This window comes from Agelaius phoeniceus, chromosome 10, assembly GCF_051311805.1.
Source record: "Agelaius phoeniceus isolate bAgePho1 chromosome 10, bAgePho1.hap1, whole genome shotgun sequence".
In the NCBI taxonomy this organism is placed as follows: Eukaryota; Metazoa; Chordata; class Aves; order Passeriformes; family Icteridae; genus Agelaius; species Agelaius phoeniceus.
The window spans coordinates 10,897,548-10,916,432 of NC_135274.1; the positions used below are offsets into that span (position 1 = coordinate 10,897,548).

General features: G+C 40.6%; 1 protein-coding gene across 5 annotated transcripts in view; it reads left to right on the forward strand.

Moving 5' to 3' along the window:
* The first annotated feature begins 2,643 nt into the window (after positions 1-2,643).
* NYAP2 (neuronal tyrosine-phosphorylated phosphoinositide-3-kinase adaptor 2) overlaps positions 2,644-18,885 on the forward strand; it is a 135,790-nt gene continuing 119,548 nt past the window's right edge. The window contains exons 1-3 of one of the 5 annotated variants that reach the window (XM_077183873.1): positions 2,644-2,700; positions 3,453-3,948; positions 10,490-10,732. In XM_077183873.1, coding sequence (XP_077039988.1) covers positions 10,527-10,732 — 206 coding nt within the window. In that variant the 5' untranslated portion in view covers positions 2,644-2,700; positions 3,453-3,948; positions 10,490-10,526. Of the gene's footprint in view, positions 3,949-10,489; positions 10,733-18,885 lie in introns of all 5 variants that reach the window. The other 4 variants (XM_077183871.1, XM_077183872.1, XM_054639691.2 and 1 more) reach the window with 4 other exon arrangements.

Genomic DNA, 18,885 nt, shown 5'->3' on the forward strand with positions numbered 1-18,885 from the left:
GCTTTTCTTGGAGAGCCTTCCTCCTCCATTCACCAGCCAAGCAGAGACTGAATCACTGGCACTGACTCTAATCCATTTGTCCTCAGGCTTCTCTTACTTCAGGGACAGGCAGGCTGTCTTTCTCAGTCACTAAGAGGTAGTTAGGATCTTAAATGAGTATTCTCTTCCTCCTGAAAGCCCTTTGTCTCTGTGCTGCCTGCAATCTTCAGGCCTTGCAAATCCTCAACCTGTCACTGAGGCTGAAAGGACTTGTCATGCCCTGGACAAAGGAGCCTCCTGCAGAGGTTTGCTGTCTCCTCATTACATATTCTGTGCTCCAGCCCACTGCCAGCATGGCCAGGCAGAGACTGGGGTGTCCCACAACTATTTTGAGTAGTTGCCAATGAACAGTTCTACAGTACATTTTTCATATTCTCTTTTCCTGGTTTGCAATGTCAACCATAGGTCAAGCCACATCTCTCTCTGTATGTATATTTGTTATATATGTGTGTGAGCATGTACATAGACATACAGAAATAAAATGGGTTAATCTTTCAGGTATGCAATGAAGCCTTCCACATGTTCTTCAGAAATTCAAAGAAAATGCAAGGAATCTCCTGGAATTGAGTGGTTGTAAACTCTGGGAAGGATGTGGAACAAAGGAGATAGGAAGAGAGGATTGGCAGCTACTGTGGGGAATGCATGGCTCTCCACTGCTCGCTTTTTGAGGCCAGGATGGCAAGTGTTGGCCTCTGCAGCATGAGAACACAGGCAGTAATTTGTGGAGGTGCTTATATTTGTGCTGACTAGGCTTCTTTTATAACCAAGGAGTGAAAGTCATTTGTGGGTTTATTAGGGTTGTCATTAAAGATGTTTAAAGGCGAGTGGCACTGTTCTGCAGAAACCTGTGGAAAAAACAGTGATCAACACAAAACATGTTACCTGAACTTTGATCCAGTCCCTCTGTCTTTAATGCAGGAAATGCCATGTTCAATTCTGTAGGTGATTTTTCCTGGATTGTGCACTAAATCATAAACTTTTATGTGCAATACCAGGAATGGAACTGCCAGCCTTGCAGATGTTGTAATTCCAGTGCCCTTCCCACAGTTCTACTGGAAAAAAAAACCTGGACATTTCCTTCCACAGCTGATGGACACCTTATTCCTAGGAACCCTGGTGCAAGAATGAGAAGATGTGGAAACTGCCAAAAAGCTGCAATAACATAGGTAGTCAGGGAAAGGATTGTATCTGAGGGAATCCAGTTACTGAGATGAACCATGTGGTGAAGACATAGGCAAGTGTTTCCCACTTTGAGATTAAGAGTAGTAGTGCTTCAAGTTGCTTATGAAACTGTAATGATTATAGTGAGAGCCTTGTTAAAGTAACTTGGAAAGAAGATGGTGCAATTTCTCTGTTTTCAGTGCATGACTTAGGGCAGAGATAGAGAAGGTCTTTAATTCTGGAAAAGTATTGGGAATAAGAGACTATTATGTGACAGGAATCTCCAGCTGATGAAAATTTAAAAGTTTCCCAATTACCATATGGCCACAGCTGCTCTTAAGGTATCCTTCAAGGAAGGAAAAAATCAGAAGCAGAGCTGGGGGCTAGCCTCTGGGCTAGGGAAGGAGCTCTCTTTACAGGACTGCCTCCAGTTCTACACTGTAGGTACTTCCCTTCCAGATCTTTTTCCTTACCACAAAGAAATGCCCTCCATATCTTCAAACCCTGTTCTTCTAGCTTTGTAACCCTTCCTTTTGAAATAGTCTCTTGGGGATATCATGAGGAAAATTCACTTCCCTGTTTCACGAGGTTGCAAGAGGTGTACTTGGACGTGCACTATTATTACAGTGAAACGCATGAAACGTATTACCAGTGAATATGAGAGACAATTTTAGCATCAGGCTTTCTTCAGGCTGTGATTCCAATGCATGAAGGTGGTCACTGTGTTTTTCAATGAGTTTAGTTGGCTATCTTGAGTACTGTTGAATGTGGGGTAGTGTTGATATTCCAATTGTGGGGTAGTAAATCTGCAAAAAGTTCTCCTGTGCTCTGAAGGTGAGGTCTTATTTATGTGACAGCAAGCTTTTCATGTGAACATGCATTACTTTGAAAGGATTTCATTCCATGACCATAATTTCTTTTATTAGTTTTAGGAATAAATTCAACTGTTACTGTAGCATCAGAATCAAGATTTATGCTAGAGAAAAATATGCCTGTAACTTAAAGAAGAAAGAATGAAATGACATTTGACAATGGGATAATGCAATCTCTGCACATTCAGCCATCACTCCTTTCCCTGGCTTTGGTGCAGGGAGTGAACGCTTTTGCTTTGTGTCCAGGCTGCAGGTTTGGGGGAGAGAAAGCAAAACTGCACATACTCTGCAAGGAGGAGCTATAACACAGATTGATCCGGTTCAGAAGAAAGGAAATGTTTTCTTCCAAACCATTACACAAATTCTGGATAAGCATAAAACTGTGTAGTTTCACCCTGAATGCTTTTCAAACAGAATGCTTCTTTCCAGAGTGTGCATGTCAATATAAGGCAAATGGCATAAATGTCACGCTCAGTCTGTCCGAGCTGCGTAGTTTTGTTCTTGTGCAATGGGAGCAGGTGGTGGGAGGTTGTTTTGATGGGCTGAGAAGCTCCTCCCCTCCTTCCCCAAGCAGCATTCTCATCTGCGTCAGCAGTAATTGTGTGCCTTGCACTGCTTTTCAGTGAGGGTGAGTGCAAAAGATACATCAATGTGAGGTATCAAACCGAGGCTTAGGTGTTGCTTTTAAGTGGCTACTCATTTCCTTGAGCCATAATATGGGCTAAAGGTTAACTAATACATTCTCCGTGGAAGAACAATTTCTCTTTTTTTTTTTGGGGAAGGGAGAAGGAGGGGGAAAGGGCGTTGTTTCATATTCTTTCCTACCTATAGACTCCATGTGATGTACAGTGCTGCTCATGCAGATTCCTCCCCTCTTCCCCCCACTGGATTATTTGCTAATCAGACTTCAGTGCAGTGGCGATAAGGGCGAGACTGTTGCCTAGCTAGGAGGCTGTGCCGGCGCCCGAGCCTCGGAGGCAGGAGAGACGCGGCTGCCGCGCCGGCTCCCGGCGCGCCCCAGCTCCGGCGTGCCGCGTGTCCATGGGCCCGGCGCGGCGGAGCTGTCCGAGGTGCTAGGATGCTGGTTGCAGCCGGATTGCAGCGGGAGAGGAGCCCCACAGTCCTGCTGGCACCCGAAGGTAGGCTTGCTCTTTGTTTGAGAATCCCTGATTAATCAGCAGCAGCATCCACGGAGCCGGGCAGCTGGAGAGAGCAAGCCTGCCTGTAGTCACGGGGGAGAGACAGAGACGATGCCACGAGCCAGACTGTTTCAGACCTTCTGTAAGTGGCAATGAGCGAGCAAGCATCTTTCCTGCTGCAAGAAGCCATTTGGATAGGATATTTGCTGTTCCTTATATTCCTTTCTTTTTGTCTCCACAGAACATATTCAAATGAGGCACCTTAGAAATCTCTGTGTTAGTGCATATGATGGTGCTGTAATCGTCTGTGTTGTAAAGTGGGTAAAAATCATCCAGTTTCTTCTCTGCTGGACCTCAACGCAGGGTGTTGTTTATACCCTCCCATTATCCGTACCCTCTCCTCTCTGAATGTGGATTTAAAGAAGCAAGCACCTGTCTTTTCTTTCCACTTCATTTTTAAAGCCAAACTTTCCATGCCATTTTAATCATATGTTAAGAAGATCTGTAACATAACACATTGACTTATAGTGATGTCGAATTCTACAATCTGGGCAATTCTGCCAACAAGATTTAATGCACTTTAACTGAAGAAAAAACTGAGCCTAACTGAAAATCTGTTTCTTATGGTGCTGAAATATCCCTTCCGACTGCACTGAGATAACCACAGGAAAGGGCTTTTACAGGCAAAAGTCACCTTTGATTATTGCACTTAGTGGTCCCCGTGGACTTGAATTTTGGTACGTACTTGTTTTAATACATCATATGAGCATGCTAATAACATATTAACACCTGGTGCTAATTAGAATGAAAAAAATAACATTACAAAATGAAATAATGAGTTGTCAGAATGCATAGTGATGAGGTTGCATGTAGTTTTAGAAGGTATTAATCAAGCCATTGCTAAACTAAAAGCTGAAGTCCATTTGACTGGTTTTGTGTACTTCACATGTTGATTGTGCTTGTAATAAAGACATTTTGCAGCTGATTCTTTTTGTTTGTAAAAAGCACTGTTAAATAATTAAAACCATTCTTTTTTTATTTTCTGATGAATTAATTGAAATAATTTCTAACATCTATGATAGTCACTTATCAGACCCATGGCACCATTAATATTTTACAGCACCTTAACATGATGCTGGTGGTAGTGAAATCTCCATTTCATTTTCTTAAAGAGGAGGAAAAAAATAAGTCCATCAGCAAGAAGCTCGTGATTTCTTCTGAGTCCAAATGCACTCCTATTTGCATAGAGAATGTGTGTATATGTCTGCTTATTGTGTGGTTTTATTTCTTGTTGTTATTTGTAAGTCGTCTATATAATAATGGGATGATAAAAAGTCATAATTACACTTCAGTGCTGGCCATTCTGAATCTAGGTTTGCAATTGTCCAGCATCCACACGTTTAGGAGGAAGGCTTATTTTCCTCTGGGAATAAAAGTGATAGAAGTGTTGCTTTATTGCAAAGTAAACAACAGCTTTTACATCCTGGAGTCATAGGGGATCATTGTTAGCAAAGACCTTTTTCCTTTTCAAAAGCCACCCTGGAAGAGGGCCAAAATTCAAGGCCCAGACTATTTTTTTTAGTTCTTAAAACTATGGGGAACACAGCTTTCCCCTAGGAAGGGTAGGACATCAGCAGAAATTGACTATTCCTTTAAATCCATGCAGTAGCAATTTCAGTCTACTGAAGGAGACACTTTTAACCTCTTTAAGTGAAGGGCTCAGCACTACTTAGCTTTAGTGATTTCACCCAGGTGCACAGCTCATGCTGTGCAATACAATGAGCACCAGGTATATAATCTGCAATCCTAGCCAGAATATGAAGTGTATTTTTTACTTTCAAATGACAGTAGTGATTCCTTGATTGTTTTTCTTTAAATAGCTGCATATATAGTTGTCAAATGATATGTAGTAGGAAAGTTGCAGCCTATTTCAGAAGGTCTTTCCTCTTTGACATTATAATTTTGGGGATCACTGTATGTGAAAACAGACATGTCATTTTATTGTTAAGAATGAGCAGGGAATGCATCTCTAAAAGGCATTTCTTAGCAAGTTGTCTCATCACATTCACTTGTTTGGGTATTTAAAATATCACTTGATAGAAGGCACAGTTATGATAGGAGACAGAGTTCTGCAAAGTAGTCTCTAGTATATTTTTCCCTCATTAATTTTTTCTTGATTCACTGAAAGTATTTTTTTTTTTACACCCAATACCATTAGGTCCTTATTAGTGCTGCTGTGGTCAGCAGTTTGTAAAAACTGGATACAGCTGGCCTGTCTGCTTTTATTCTTGCAAGACGCTAGAATACAACAGCTCAGACTCGAGGGTTCAATGGCTGGTTATCCCTGTTTGTGCAGAATCCTTCTGATATAATGAATTTAGTGAAGGGAGTTAAAAGGTAATGAGAAAGCAGATGTTCTTTCAAAGAGAGGAGGCAGTGTTTGGGAGGGAATCAGGCAGTACTGGAGAGGTGTGTAGTAGGACTTGATAAATTTGAGATTGGACTCAGGACTTTGGGCAAGCCCACACTTGTTTTTCCATGGTCTCTTCTCCTATGCTAAATTAAAAAAAAAAAATCCCTCTGGTTTGGAAGAAGGCAATCAGTGCCTTTGTCATTACTTCAAAAAGCTCCTTCAGTTTAATGTCAGCATTGCCAATTTTCAATGCAGCACAGCTGCAGCTTATGGCTGTCAAGCAAGCTGAAAAGCAACTGATATTTTGGGGATCCTGATGTGAATAAGAGAATGGCATGTCAGAATCTTCACATGTAGCACTGCTTGGATACTGTGATATTCAGTTGATTACTCATATTCTGAAATCAATATTTTTCACACTGATCATGTGAAAAGGAGGTGGTTTGATCCAAAATTCTGTGTGTGTGGCATCAGAGCAAAGGGTTGGATTAGAAGTAAGGTATGCAACCATCCTGTGAAACACAATGCACTATGCTCTCACAGAAATTGTATCTGAATCAATACAATGATCTTGAATTTAGTTATGTAAATATTTTTAGGCGAACCAGGAAGGGGACTGCTTGCCCTTGCCAGTAAACCAGATGCATTGGCAGGGAAGGAAAAAAAAATAAATCTTTCTTGCTTTACTCCTCCCATGCTGACAGCTGAATATACGAGCTGTGCCAGTGCGAGCTTTGGTCCGGGCGTACCTGGAGGGGCAGGTGTCAGTAAGCAAGATGCATGTGATGGTGGGTTTTTCTCAGTGAGGTTCCACAAAGTGCTAGTCTTTAAGAAGCGAAGTGTACATGATGGAGAATTCCTTCTTTGTGTCCTTGTGCTTGGATGGATTTTCAAAGATGCTCAGTGAACAGCCAGAATCAAGTTCCTCCAAACAATTTTTGTTGACCTCTCAGTATGTTAGCTTCAATAGCTAAGCTCCAAGGCTCTTCCTCTGCCCTGTTGTCTCCTTTTGTTCCCTCACAATGAGGAGGGGAAAAGAAAGGAGTGTCTAAAGAATTTCTCAAGTGGTGCAACTGCCAGTTATAATTTTCTAGGATTGCTTGATTTCAGAAAATAAAATGCACCGAAAGCAACTTGATTACAAATACATAGGTGACTGTGTATAGTCCTTGTTAGTGGCTAACAAAGTCCCTGACTACAGTGTGCATCCCTAACCCCTATGTGTTAGGGATACCAGGATTGTGGGGCCTCAGCCTATGTTACTTATTTAGCCATTTGCATTTGCAGAGTTTTAGTCAAATATGAATGTACTCAAACAGAACCCTTGCTTGTGCCTGTATCTGCCCTGGAAAATGGTTAGGAATTGCTCACTGCCTGAGTTTACCAGTCATTAACCTTTGCTCAAAAGCTGATCAGTGCTGTCCAGCCATTTTCCAAGGAGGGGGACAGGAAGGCACTGCATGGGGCTCCAGGGGCCATATGTGTTGATTGCAGCCTGTTGTAGCTACTGAGCACATTTATTAAGGTAACATATTCTCTGAAGTGGCATTAATACCTGTAAGTAAAATTGGTCCTGGTGTGCTGCCCAAGGAATACTAAGACTGTAAAAATGTTTACAGCAATTAATTAAGCTTCTTGCTCCTGCTGTTTGCATTTTTAATCCCTGCTTAAGTATAGCATGCACAACTGTTCACTATTAGTAAACGTAGTGAGACTGTAAAATACCACATACACAGGAGGTACAAGGGGTTTGAATCAGAAGATGCTTGCTGCTTGCACAGAGACTTTTTGGAGTTAGTGCCATAAGAGCAGGTTCAAGGTTCTGAAATATCTGTGTGTCCCCTGCTACCCCCAGGAGTACCCCAAACTGATTTTGGTGCCACAAGCACATGAGGATCAACAGTCACAGGAGGAGTTCAGTTGCTCAGTACTGCTGTGGGATTGGGCCCCTGTTAAGACAAAGAAGAGATCTTGATCTATTTAGCAAATAGTAAATTTTTGCATCATTTAGTAATAAAAAAAAAATCTGTAGCAAACCAGAATATAAAGTCTCTCCTCAGTTCATGAAGCAGAAGGGCTTTTTATTTAATTCTTTTGCAACTGAAATGACCTCATCCTCCTGTTTAAAAAATAAACATCATAACACAAGGAGATTCAGCATATCCTTAATTCTCAGCTCATTTCTGACCTCCAAAAATAAAGGAAAAAATGAGGGAAGAAATGCAGTAGAGTCACAAAAGACAATGTAAAGCATATCATGTGTCTTGGGGAAAAATGGATGAGAACTGCATTTATTGAAACCCTGTTGAAGTTATCTTCAGTATAAAATTTCCTATTATATTTCAGAAGTAAACCATGGTCACTGAAGAAATCAATGACAATACTGCCATTCAGGTCACTAGGGTGAGATTTCTCTGTTGTGCAGATTTTTTTGAATTTAATTCAACATATGCTGAAAAAAGATTTTACTAGAAGTCAAAAATGAAATACACAATAAAATAACAATCTACTGGGGAAACAACCCAGATTTTAACCATCAAAAAGCAGATATCATTTGAGGAGTTTAGAGAAAGGGGAGTTAGAGCTGTCTGTGCTCTTAGCATTGCTTTTAATCTTGTAGCCTTCATGCTGTAGAGAGAGACTCAGGAAGGGGCTTTGATATCTGGCCTTACTTTTCTTGATCACCAAGGTTAGGAATTAGCCTGAAATGATGTCTGCTGAAGAATCATAACATTCATGGAGTCTATTCAGCTCACTGCCAGCCTTCCAACATCCTCCTGTGCAGACAGTGTGCTACTTATGGTGAGCATATAGAATGGCTGAACGCATATTCCAGCCCAGCAGAGTTCCAGCCAGCTCCAGTGTCAGAGCTGGGTGAAATGGCATGCTGGCACATTGGGCTGCACTAAGACCTCCTTCACTGCTTTTACCCTGCAGGGATTTGTAGGAGATGCTTATACCCATGCTTGAAAATGCTTAAAGATCATTTCAGTGACCCTCAACATCAGCCTTATTTTCATGTTCAGGCTTAGCTGATAGAAAAGGTTGTTCTTGGAAGGCAGGAGAGGTAATAGGAGAAGACCCTTGGCATCCTCTGAGTCTTCAGATTTTAACAGTTGTGTTACCATTGTACAGAAATAACTTTGATATGCAGGCACGAGAGAAAAAGGGGAAATTATCAGTGTGCTTTTAAGGTATTTAGTGCCTGAAACTAGCTGCTTGTTGCCATTGTCAGCTTCAAAAGTTCCCCCCAAGCAAAATGGGGGAAAAGCATTCAAGGGCAGAAATACATTTTTCTACTCTATTCATTCCTTGCATTTTCAAAGTCAGGGCCCAGATCTGAAGGCCCAGAGAGGATTTATAGAATCCTTAAGATCATTTATATTTATTTTCAGTGCCAATCTAGATTAGAATTTTACTTCTCCAGTTATGTAATAAATATTAGAAATATAACCTCATACTAAGAAATAAGGGAAATATTTTTGTCACTGATTCCACAGGAGCCCTGCCCCTAAAATCTGTGTGCAGACAGGATTCTTATTGCCTATTCAATAAGATCTTTTCTAGCTGTAGTGTTGGCATGTTCTGAGGCTGATTCCGAGAAGCCACGCCATCCTTCTTCAGGGAAGGGAGGAATGCTGTAGCAGTGAATAAGCAAACGTGCCTTAGAGAGCTGAGTTCAGCTGCCAGCTCTGCCAGCAAGGCACTCAGAGGCTCCTGCACCAACTCCCTGCCTGGGGGATGAGGGCTTCTCAAGGGGCTGTGTGCAGGTAATGCCACTCAAGCTTGTAATGTTCTGGACCTTACAATAATCAGTATTTAAAATAAGATGGAACAGTCCTATTTTTTTAACTTCTATTTTACTAGTTTAATAAGTTTAATCCAGTCCTATCCAGCATAGACTTTAGAGATAGACAGTCTGTCTCTTGAAATTCTACCTTGCCTTTAGTCTCCTGTAGTATTTAGTGATGTGTCTATACACTAGAGCTCTTGCAACTCCCAGGAGTTCTGTTGATGAATGGAAAACCTTTGGGACCTTTCTGTAGAGTTTTTAGGCTGCATGCCACAGACCCAGCAATGACCCAGGGGTCTAAGTGTTTCTGATCCAAGGTGTTTAGCAGGGGATGCTGTACACCCCAGTGTCTGTCCTACCTCTGGAATACAGATTCTTGGAGACCTCAAGGGTCTGTTCTGAAGGTCCCAGCTCAGCTGGACATTCATGTCCATTCTTAGAGCTTCAAGATGTTAGGCAACAACTGACCATGGCTTATGGGCTTATATCACATTAATAAGAAATACAGGAAAATATTTCACAATATTTCTTTCTGAATTTTGAGCCTTAAGAATGCTTTTACGTTTTTTGTTTTAAAAAACAGAACAATGTTTTTCACCTCAGCTTTAAATATCCTGCAGATACTAAGAACTTTTTCTGGTAGTCAGAATAGGATTTTATTTTCTGGTAATCTGCTCTGTTGCAGCATTATCTAAACTGTAAAAGAGGACCTCTTGTCCTGTGATGGAAACCTTCTCAGTTCAATTCAAACTGAGATTCAGGATGGCAGTGTTTATGCAACCGTTGGGGTCTAGGAAATGGGAAGGGGTGGAAGGAAATGTTTTTGGGATTTAAACAGTATAATTTTTTTGGATCTGCATTGCCTGGAAGAAGAGACTCTTGGTTTTGTCTCCTCTTGTCTCAAGTAATGTTCTTCTGTCTTCTGAATTGCTTTGTTTATTATCCTTTAAATGGGAAAGTCTGAAAAATTGTCTCTTATGGAGATGTTAATTACAACTGACATGATCTTGCTGTCATAAACCATAAGCTATTTTCCTACTGATTAAGGTATTATGTGTTTTTCAACCTGCAGGAAACATTGCTTTCCTTTGTTCATTATCTCCTGCAAGATGATGAGTTCTAATCAGGAGGAGGTCACTTTGGGCGCTTTTCTCCAGTACATTGAAGATATGGGGATGAAGGCCTATGATGGCTTGGTTATACAGAATGCATCAGACATTGCTCGAGAGAATGATCGCATGAGGAATGAAACAAACCTGGCTTACTTGAAAGAAAAGAGTGAAAAACGCCGAAAACAAGAAGAAGCAATAAAACGGTAAATATTTTGATAAAAAGATGAGTGGTCTGGCAGAGTAATGAGAAACAAGGGATTCAGATATGGTAAATATGTGTAGAGCAGTTGATTTCTAAGCAGCTTGCTGGCAAAAGCAGTACAGACCATTGGCCTCTGTCAGGCCTCTAACATGTGTGGTTTACATTGTGTAGATATTGCTTGAGCCTGTGTGCCATCTTGAGCAGGTGTGATTTGTAACAAAAAGTTTGAGTGCTTGGAATAGATGTAGATCTAGTGACAAATGGGTTGTCATCCTCTTAGTGCTTTTAGATGAACAGTTTATAATTTGTGCAAAAATGTATTTGTGTGTGAGCAAGACAGGGACAGTCTCACAGGTCAAAATAGACTCTTCTTGAGCTGATGTTTTAAATCTGGTAAATTTTCAAAACCTTCTAACTGGTGTCTGAGGTTTTTTTTAAAAAAGCATCTATTATTTACATTTTCCTTTCAATTCTGTGATCTCTGAAGTCAGTAACAATATTGCAATCACTTACAGGAAAATGGATCAAGCCCCTGATGGGCAGAACCCTATAACAGCTCTTCTTGAACAATTCCATTGATTTTAATTGACAGTTAATGAGAGGAGCACTTGCATGACCTGGCCGCTTGTGCCAATGGATATCAATGAAATCTCTGTAGCCTCTTGGAGAAGAAAAGCATGTTGAATGGCATAGATATAAATATTTATTGCATACACGTTTGCCAGTACAAATAATTGTTTTTCTAGAGGTGAAGGTAAAATTCTGCAATAGCGGTAAATCCTCCATCCAAATCCTTAACATTTATATGTGAATGGATGGCTTGAGCATAAACTCATAGGAGGTCTTTTGAATTTTTTCCCCCAGCATGAATCTTCTGTATTTCAGTTTAAGTGATTAAATTTTATGCTATGTCTTGGGTACTGTACACCCAGGTATAACAGACATGCTGTGCTGTGAACGTTCGAGCAACGCCTCGGTAGTCTGATAATTTTGATGGAACATTAAAAGGAAAAGAGCAGCACACAGTTTGAGAGAAGAGGGAGATGAAGGAATTTAAAGCAAAAATATGGCTGCTTTATGTTCCAGGAAGTGGAACTATTTGGATTGTCAGTAATTTCATTGGAGTGATAGGATTAATGTGAAATTAAGGTGAATACAGCCAATTAGGCTGTACTCTGGCTAATCTGCTTGCATGTACTTTTATATGTGTGACCATAAAAGTTACTAAGTACCAGAACAGATTTTGTTATGAATAGGTTTCTTGGGACACGAGAGAGTAACTTTTGGACCTACCTGTTTCTTTATAGTCCTCTAGCTAAGCTCTTCTACATCATTTTAATAGTAGTGACAGTATTTCCTACAGTGTGGTTGGTTTGTGTGGTTTTGTTCATTGATCCTGGCAAAGCGATTTGATGAAGAGCTCTGGAGAAGTACAGATGATTTAGGGCTGAGCCAAACCATGAAATTCTTGCCCACACTCAGCTGAGATCAATGAGAACAGAATATTTATCCTCAGTCATAGAGCCAGAAGACAGGAGGTAGAGGACCTACCAACAGAGTGGGCTTATTAGAGGAACAGCATGTATTTGTATGTGGTTTGGAGATAACATTTCCTCAGTACAGTGCTCTTCTGTGGGAAACTGTTTGCAGTGATCCCCTCTAATCCCTCCCTGTAGGCACACAGTTTGTGGTGATTGGGATGGGGCTGGCCCAGCCTCATCCTCAATGGGCACAGCTGTGAGCAGCAGGTGAGCAGCACTGACAGCAATGAGCCATGGAGTGCCCAGGGGCACTGACCAACCACCAAAGGGAGCAGAGGGCACACAGGTGCAGGGCATCAACAGGAGGGGATAAAAGGCTGGGCTAAAGGACAAGGAGGGCAGTTGCTTGCAGCCTTCTGGAGTGACCTGATGCTACTCTGTGTGGGCAGAAGCCTGAAGCCTTCTGATGAGGTATGGTGTTACTGTGTATGGGAGAATGCTTAAAGCTTTCTGAAATTGTGTATTGATACTCTGTATGTTGTGGCTATCTTAACTGGGGCATGTGCTGTGACACTTCCCCATTTGGCTTATCTCAATAACACTGAGGGGAGGAACAATGTCTGCCTGAGGAAACAATGTGGGAAAACACCTCAGGAAATCTTGAAAAGCACTTTCTTTAAGTCTTTTCTGTTTTCTCCCTTGTAAACTTGGAGAGGTAAAAAAAGATACATGAGATCAACCTTTGGTTGGAAAAACTAAAAGCAAGACCAAGGGAAAATACCTGATTTGACCAAAGGAACCATGGTGTCTGAAGTCACTTAGGCTGATTGCAATTGAGTTGGCTCCCTCTAGTAACCTCCAGAGTTTCATCCAAGACCCTGTTGTCTATTGAAATGCAGCAGTCAGGAAAGATAAAGTAGGATCACTGATTTCTTCTTTGTACTGTACTATATTCTTTATGTCTTTACCTTGTCTTGGTGGGTATTTATATTATCCCTAATTCCTGAGAGCGTGGCCTAGATAGCAAGTGGTGCACATGTGCAGTGGGAACTGTTATCAGTCTGGGGACTCCCAGTAGCTGAAAACAATCTCCTTAGCAACAAGAGAGCCATCCCCTGTGATTAACTGCAGGTAGATTTTTGGGAAGGAGAGGGGGTTCTAAAAAATACTCTTCTTTTGCATGTGAGAATCAAAATAAAGCAGCCAGAAGCCTTTGGCACCTACAGAGAATTATCTGCTAGTCCAATTATTGAATTATTTAGAAGCTATTCAATTTTAGTGTTCAGATGGCCTCTATTAGAAGAAGGCTGTTTGTGTATATTAACAAGATAATAATGAGTAATACTTTGTCTAATAAAGTGGTGGTATTCACACACAACACTATTTAGAAGCAGCTGTTATTTACCTAAATCATCTCATAACTATGCTGAATGACTAAAGTTCATTGAAATGCATTAGTCTGAGCAGTTTGAAACAAGATCTGAAAAATTACCTTAAAAAAACTGTTTGATTGTACACTTTGCTTTCCAAAGGATACATTGGGTTGTGTTTCTTCAGTAGCACTGATGTACCTTCAGTGTGATTGCTGTCTCATGGTGTCTGGCTTTGATAGCTTAATTGTGGGGAAAAATGTATGGATCCATTGTACATTGCAGGATAAACACAGCGTATTGGATTGGGAAAAATAACAGCAACTAGTCTTTGTCTAATCTTGCTGGGCTGAGTCAGCTGATCTGATCTGAATTTCTGACCTAATTTTAGTATGGTTCTTAGCGCTCATGCGGAGAAAACAAGGTTAATGTGCTGATTAGTAGCTGAGAGTAAGGCACAATAAATATGTAGGTATATAGGACCTAATGTATAGATGATTCTTCTTCCATCTTTTATTCATCTGGTCTAATTACATGATCATTGTCTACTCAGAGAGCTGTGTCCAGATTAAGAGAAGGCACTGGCATATTGCCCACAAAGCCTATAAATTGCAAATAAAGTTATGGAGCAGTATCATTTTCACCGGCAATACCATGGGATGTACATTTGCCATGATACAATATCAGCTGTAGGCAGCATTTCTGGGAACAGAAGGTAGATTTGCCTCAGCTATCGTGGGTGCCAGAAAAAAGGTGAGTATTTGGAGTTTATATAGGGCATTTGTTGGAATTAGCAATTGCTTTCTGACTGATCCATAACTGACATGCACATATTTAGATATGTTATTAATGTTTTGTGTGGACACTTCACCAATGTTTTCCCTTTTTAATTGCACAAATATAAAAGCTTGGTAAGAAACAAATAATGAACCCTCCTTCTCTGAAGACTTGGACATGTTGCATAAATCAGAGTGCATGCTTTCAAAGGTCGGGCTTCTATTTTTTTGTGCATCATTCAAGTTATTGTCAGGGAAGTAATTTTCACTTGTAACACTGTGAAGATGTGACTACTCTACTGTAAAGCTGGTGGTATCAGTGGGCATGAATTTCTGCCTGCCAAATCCTGGACTTAGTCATCAAAATATTTACTTCTAATGGTTTCCCTTACTTGTAGCTTGTTCCCAGGACCTAAATGGCTCTATGGAAAGCTTGTGCTTGTATCCAGACAGATGCTGTCAAGAGGAGGAGCTTTTAGGGGCACTGTTGTGTGCTAAAGCTAGCAGAAATGGGCCAGCCAGCCAGTGGCAGAGTTAAGCTCTTGTAGTAAAGAAGGAATTGTAATGAACAGCTGTCAACATAACCTCTCCTTTCTTTGGCAAACCAAGTACTGAAGACTGACCCATCAGCAAAAGTAAGATCGTGTTTTTCTCTTGCTTTTTTTTCTGCTTTGAAATGGTCATGGAAGTAATTGAATTCGGGTATTATCTTTCTGTAGTTTTCTGGCATTCCTATCCTTAGTTTCCCTCGTGAACAAGACGTAAATTATGTGTCCTTTAGCTAAAAGTTGTGTTATCAAGCGTGGGTGACAGCAAGAAAATATAAAAAGATTTCTATGCATGGGATTATTCACTGCCAAAAGCTCTGTTCAGCTGAGAAAATCTCTGTAATCTTAGACTATATGGACGTGCTGAAGAGTTTTTACCAAAGTATTTTTACCAGAATAAAAAATAACTTAAAATAATTTCATTATGAAATGAATTTTTATAATTTTGTCTTGAAATCAGAACAATATTTTAGGTGAAAGTGTTTTCTTTTTTTCTGAGCATCTGTCTGTAGTTGAAATTCTGCGTAGTAAGCCGCGCCTTTCTAAATTTGCAGGAATAATTATGCTTGCTAGATTACAGTATGCTTATAGCCTGACCTCAAAAAAAATGATGAAGGAAGTGCATTAAATATTATGGGTCATGGTGAGAGCCTCAGCTGAAATACCTGTAAACAAATTGTTGAGATATTATACATTACAAACTTGTTAACCCATTGTTTTTGTCTCAGTGTGTTGATGTAAGTTGTGGGGGTTTTTTGTTTGTTTGGGGTTTTGTTTGGGTTTGTTTTGAGGCTTTTCTATTTGTTTTTGTTTTAAATTCAAATCTGAGTTCACTTGATGAATGTCATTTCTGGATATGAGGTCAGCGGTACATGCTCCTTTGATCAAAAGGTTTGTGCTATGAGGAAGCTTAACTATGGCACTGTTGTTTTCTTTATCTTCCTCCTGGACATGTTGCATGCTCATTTCATCCTAGATTAAGTTATTGCTCTGATACCACTGTTATGGTGGAAATGGCTGATGAGGTGTTATAGAGACTAATTTTTCTATGATTTCAAAATCTTTTTCTCATGAAAATATCCTGGGGTGTCTTGTAATTGGTTCAGTGTAGAAAGGGTAACATTAATAGGTTTATTTTCATCAAGAGTAAGAAAAATGGTTGTGAAGTGAGTGACCTCCAAATGTATTTTTGTTGCTTTTATAAGTAAACAGATGTGATGATCTAGCCAACAAATCCTCCCTTCCAAATGCTCATATCCATATGGCTGCCTGTGTTATTGCCACACAAAATAAACAACAGACACAATGCAAACTATTTTATATTGCTGCTGCTGTTATTCTGAGAAGTTTTATTTTAGAACAGTCATGTGATTAATGTAATTTAAAATTTACCATAGAGGCTGATATCCAGCCTCACAATCCAAAAGACCAAGGAAATAAAGCAGAAATCATTATCAGTTTCCTATCTAAATCTTGATGTTATTTTCACTAACTCTTCCCTTTTAGGGCTTCTACCTACAACTTTTACTTCTTCTCAGGAAGTTTACATGGTCTCCTTCCCTTCATTGTTCCACTAATTGCTCAGACTGATCCACTATGGTGGGTGCATTATTTTTCTCTCAAGATTCATCTGCTCTGTTTAAAAGCACTTTAAGAGTGTGGGGTCATAGAGAGCCTGGAAGGCTTCTAAAGGGATTCCAGTCCCCTCTTCTTGTTAAAACCCAGTGGAAGTGTCTGGAAGCTGTTGGTACTCACAGGGCTGCCTGACCACCTGCGTCAGTGGGTGAGCTGGCCTGGCTCTGAGCCCATCTGGGTGTGTGCTCCCATCCGGCTGAGTCACCCTGGAGGTGTGCTGTACCTCTGGACACAGCCCTTGGCTCACTGCTGCTGGGAGAGGCTGGGGCTCTGTGGATATTAATGGACAGCTTGTAGCCATTTGTTCTCACTTCTATTTCCAGTCTCTTCTCTCACTATCTTTTGGTTAGTCATCAACTACAGGATGTAGTTAAAATTATCCTGCATTTCCGCTAACCCAAAAGCACTCTCAGCAGGAGATGCACGTAGAGCTGTAGAAATGGACATATTTTGCATGATCCTGTAGAGTTCTGGTGGTGCCATTATATGGAATCAAAGGTTTGCATTTGTTTGGAAAACATCTTCAAGTATGTTACAAAATTGCAAAGAGTAAAGCAGAATTTAATTAAAACTGTTGTTATGAAGACTGGATAAAAAATAAGGAAGACTGTTCTCAAGCATGCCCAGATGAATTTTTTATAACTGTTTCAGGATGGGCTTCATTAATAGAGGAATACATTCAGTAATACAGCACAATTCATACACAAATTAAAAGCATAGATCTGGCTCAAGTTTTCCAGTAACCAAAAATTCTCCATGCTGAAGTTCATTGACCCCTGACAAAGTTTGTAATTGCCGGTGACCCAAATTTAGAGCACGTGTTGCAACCCAGAAGACAGATACTTGAACAAAAAACATGGAAAAGGAAATCTTACAGCCCATTGTAGCAAAATTGCAGCTAGCCATGGTCCTAGACACTGGGAACACACAGCCCCAGTCTGAGAACCCAGCAGAGCTGATGCCTTGCGCCAGCATTAGAATAGTAAGAGTGAATCTTTCTGTATCTTCAGGAAAATCCATCATTAAACAATAACTGTTCATAAAGTTGAGGAAAAACAAATGTTTCCTTTGAGCAAAATAGCTCAGTTCATTGCTCTTTTCAGGGCCATGAATCACAGCTGTATTTGGCTGGATTTAATATTAATAAAGATTGCTTTAAGCCCTATCCAGCTGGCAGGCATCTGTGCCCTTTGCATGTTCTCCTCAGCACCCTCCTGACAGGCTATGCAGACTTTTATTTATTTATTTATTTCTATTCTTTCAGAGGGAAATATGCATGATACTTGATTATTTAATTGGGATGTTTATTTCCTTAGCCAGAATTAGAGAGTCTGTTCTTGGGTGTGTCCCTGGAAAAAGAGAATGTCATATCACTTCTGCAACAGAAGCATCAGATGAAGGGCATCTTGTCAAGTTATGCTGTATCAGTGGCTAAAATTTGTATGAAAAGAGGAATATGTATGTGCACTATTAGATTTTTGTGTGATTGGATTAAAATAGGAGCAAGAAGAGATTAGAGAAGAAATGGATTGCAGAGACATTATTAGCTGTGGGTTTTATAGTTAATTTGAGAATGCTTTTATTTTTCCTTCTGGCTTTCTACTCTAATTAAAGTTGCAATCATAAGTAAAGTCAGTTAAAATATATATATATAAAAGCAAATAAATGCACAAAGCCCTCAACACAAAAAGCCCCCCATGACACCAACCAACTAAAAAAGGCTTTTGTGTGGTGTGTCCTGAGCTCAGGGCTCCCTTCAGGAAGAGTAGAGCCCTCGGGAGGGCCCTGCTGGGCTGGGGCAGGTGCTGCAGCCCCCTGTGAGCTGCCAGGAGCCTGGGAATGAGCAGAGAGAGCTGCTGTGGTCCCACAGAAGGTGGATGTCAGTGGAATTGGTTTGCATTTCCCTTTTTATTGCACAGTACCCAAGGACCCCAAATGGGAATTGCTCTGAAACACTACCCTAGTGCATGCAGAGCAAAGACAGCTCACAGCATGAGCTGAAATTGCACCCAACAGGTGACTAAAGGGGAACCTGAGGAGTTAGGGGACTGCTCCTTTCCTTCCCTGTATTAGTGGAGCACAGAATAAACTGCAGTGTGTCCCCAGTGGTTGTGATGAATTACATCCAGCAGCTCTCTCTGAAGGCTGCAGAGCAGCAAACACTTCCAATGGATCAGCAGATGTTTCTGGAACGTGTCAACATTGAGAAGGCCAAAGCCAGCTAAAACCCACAGAAATATTCCTGCCAACAAGTGTGTTTCTTGACAAAACGGCAACATTTTAAAAGATCAAAAATGAGGGTAACTGCAGGGTATTCCATAAATTAATAAGATTTACCTGGGTT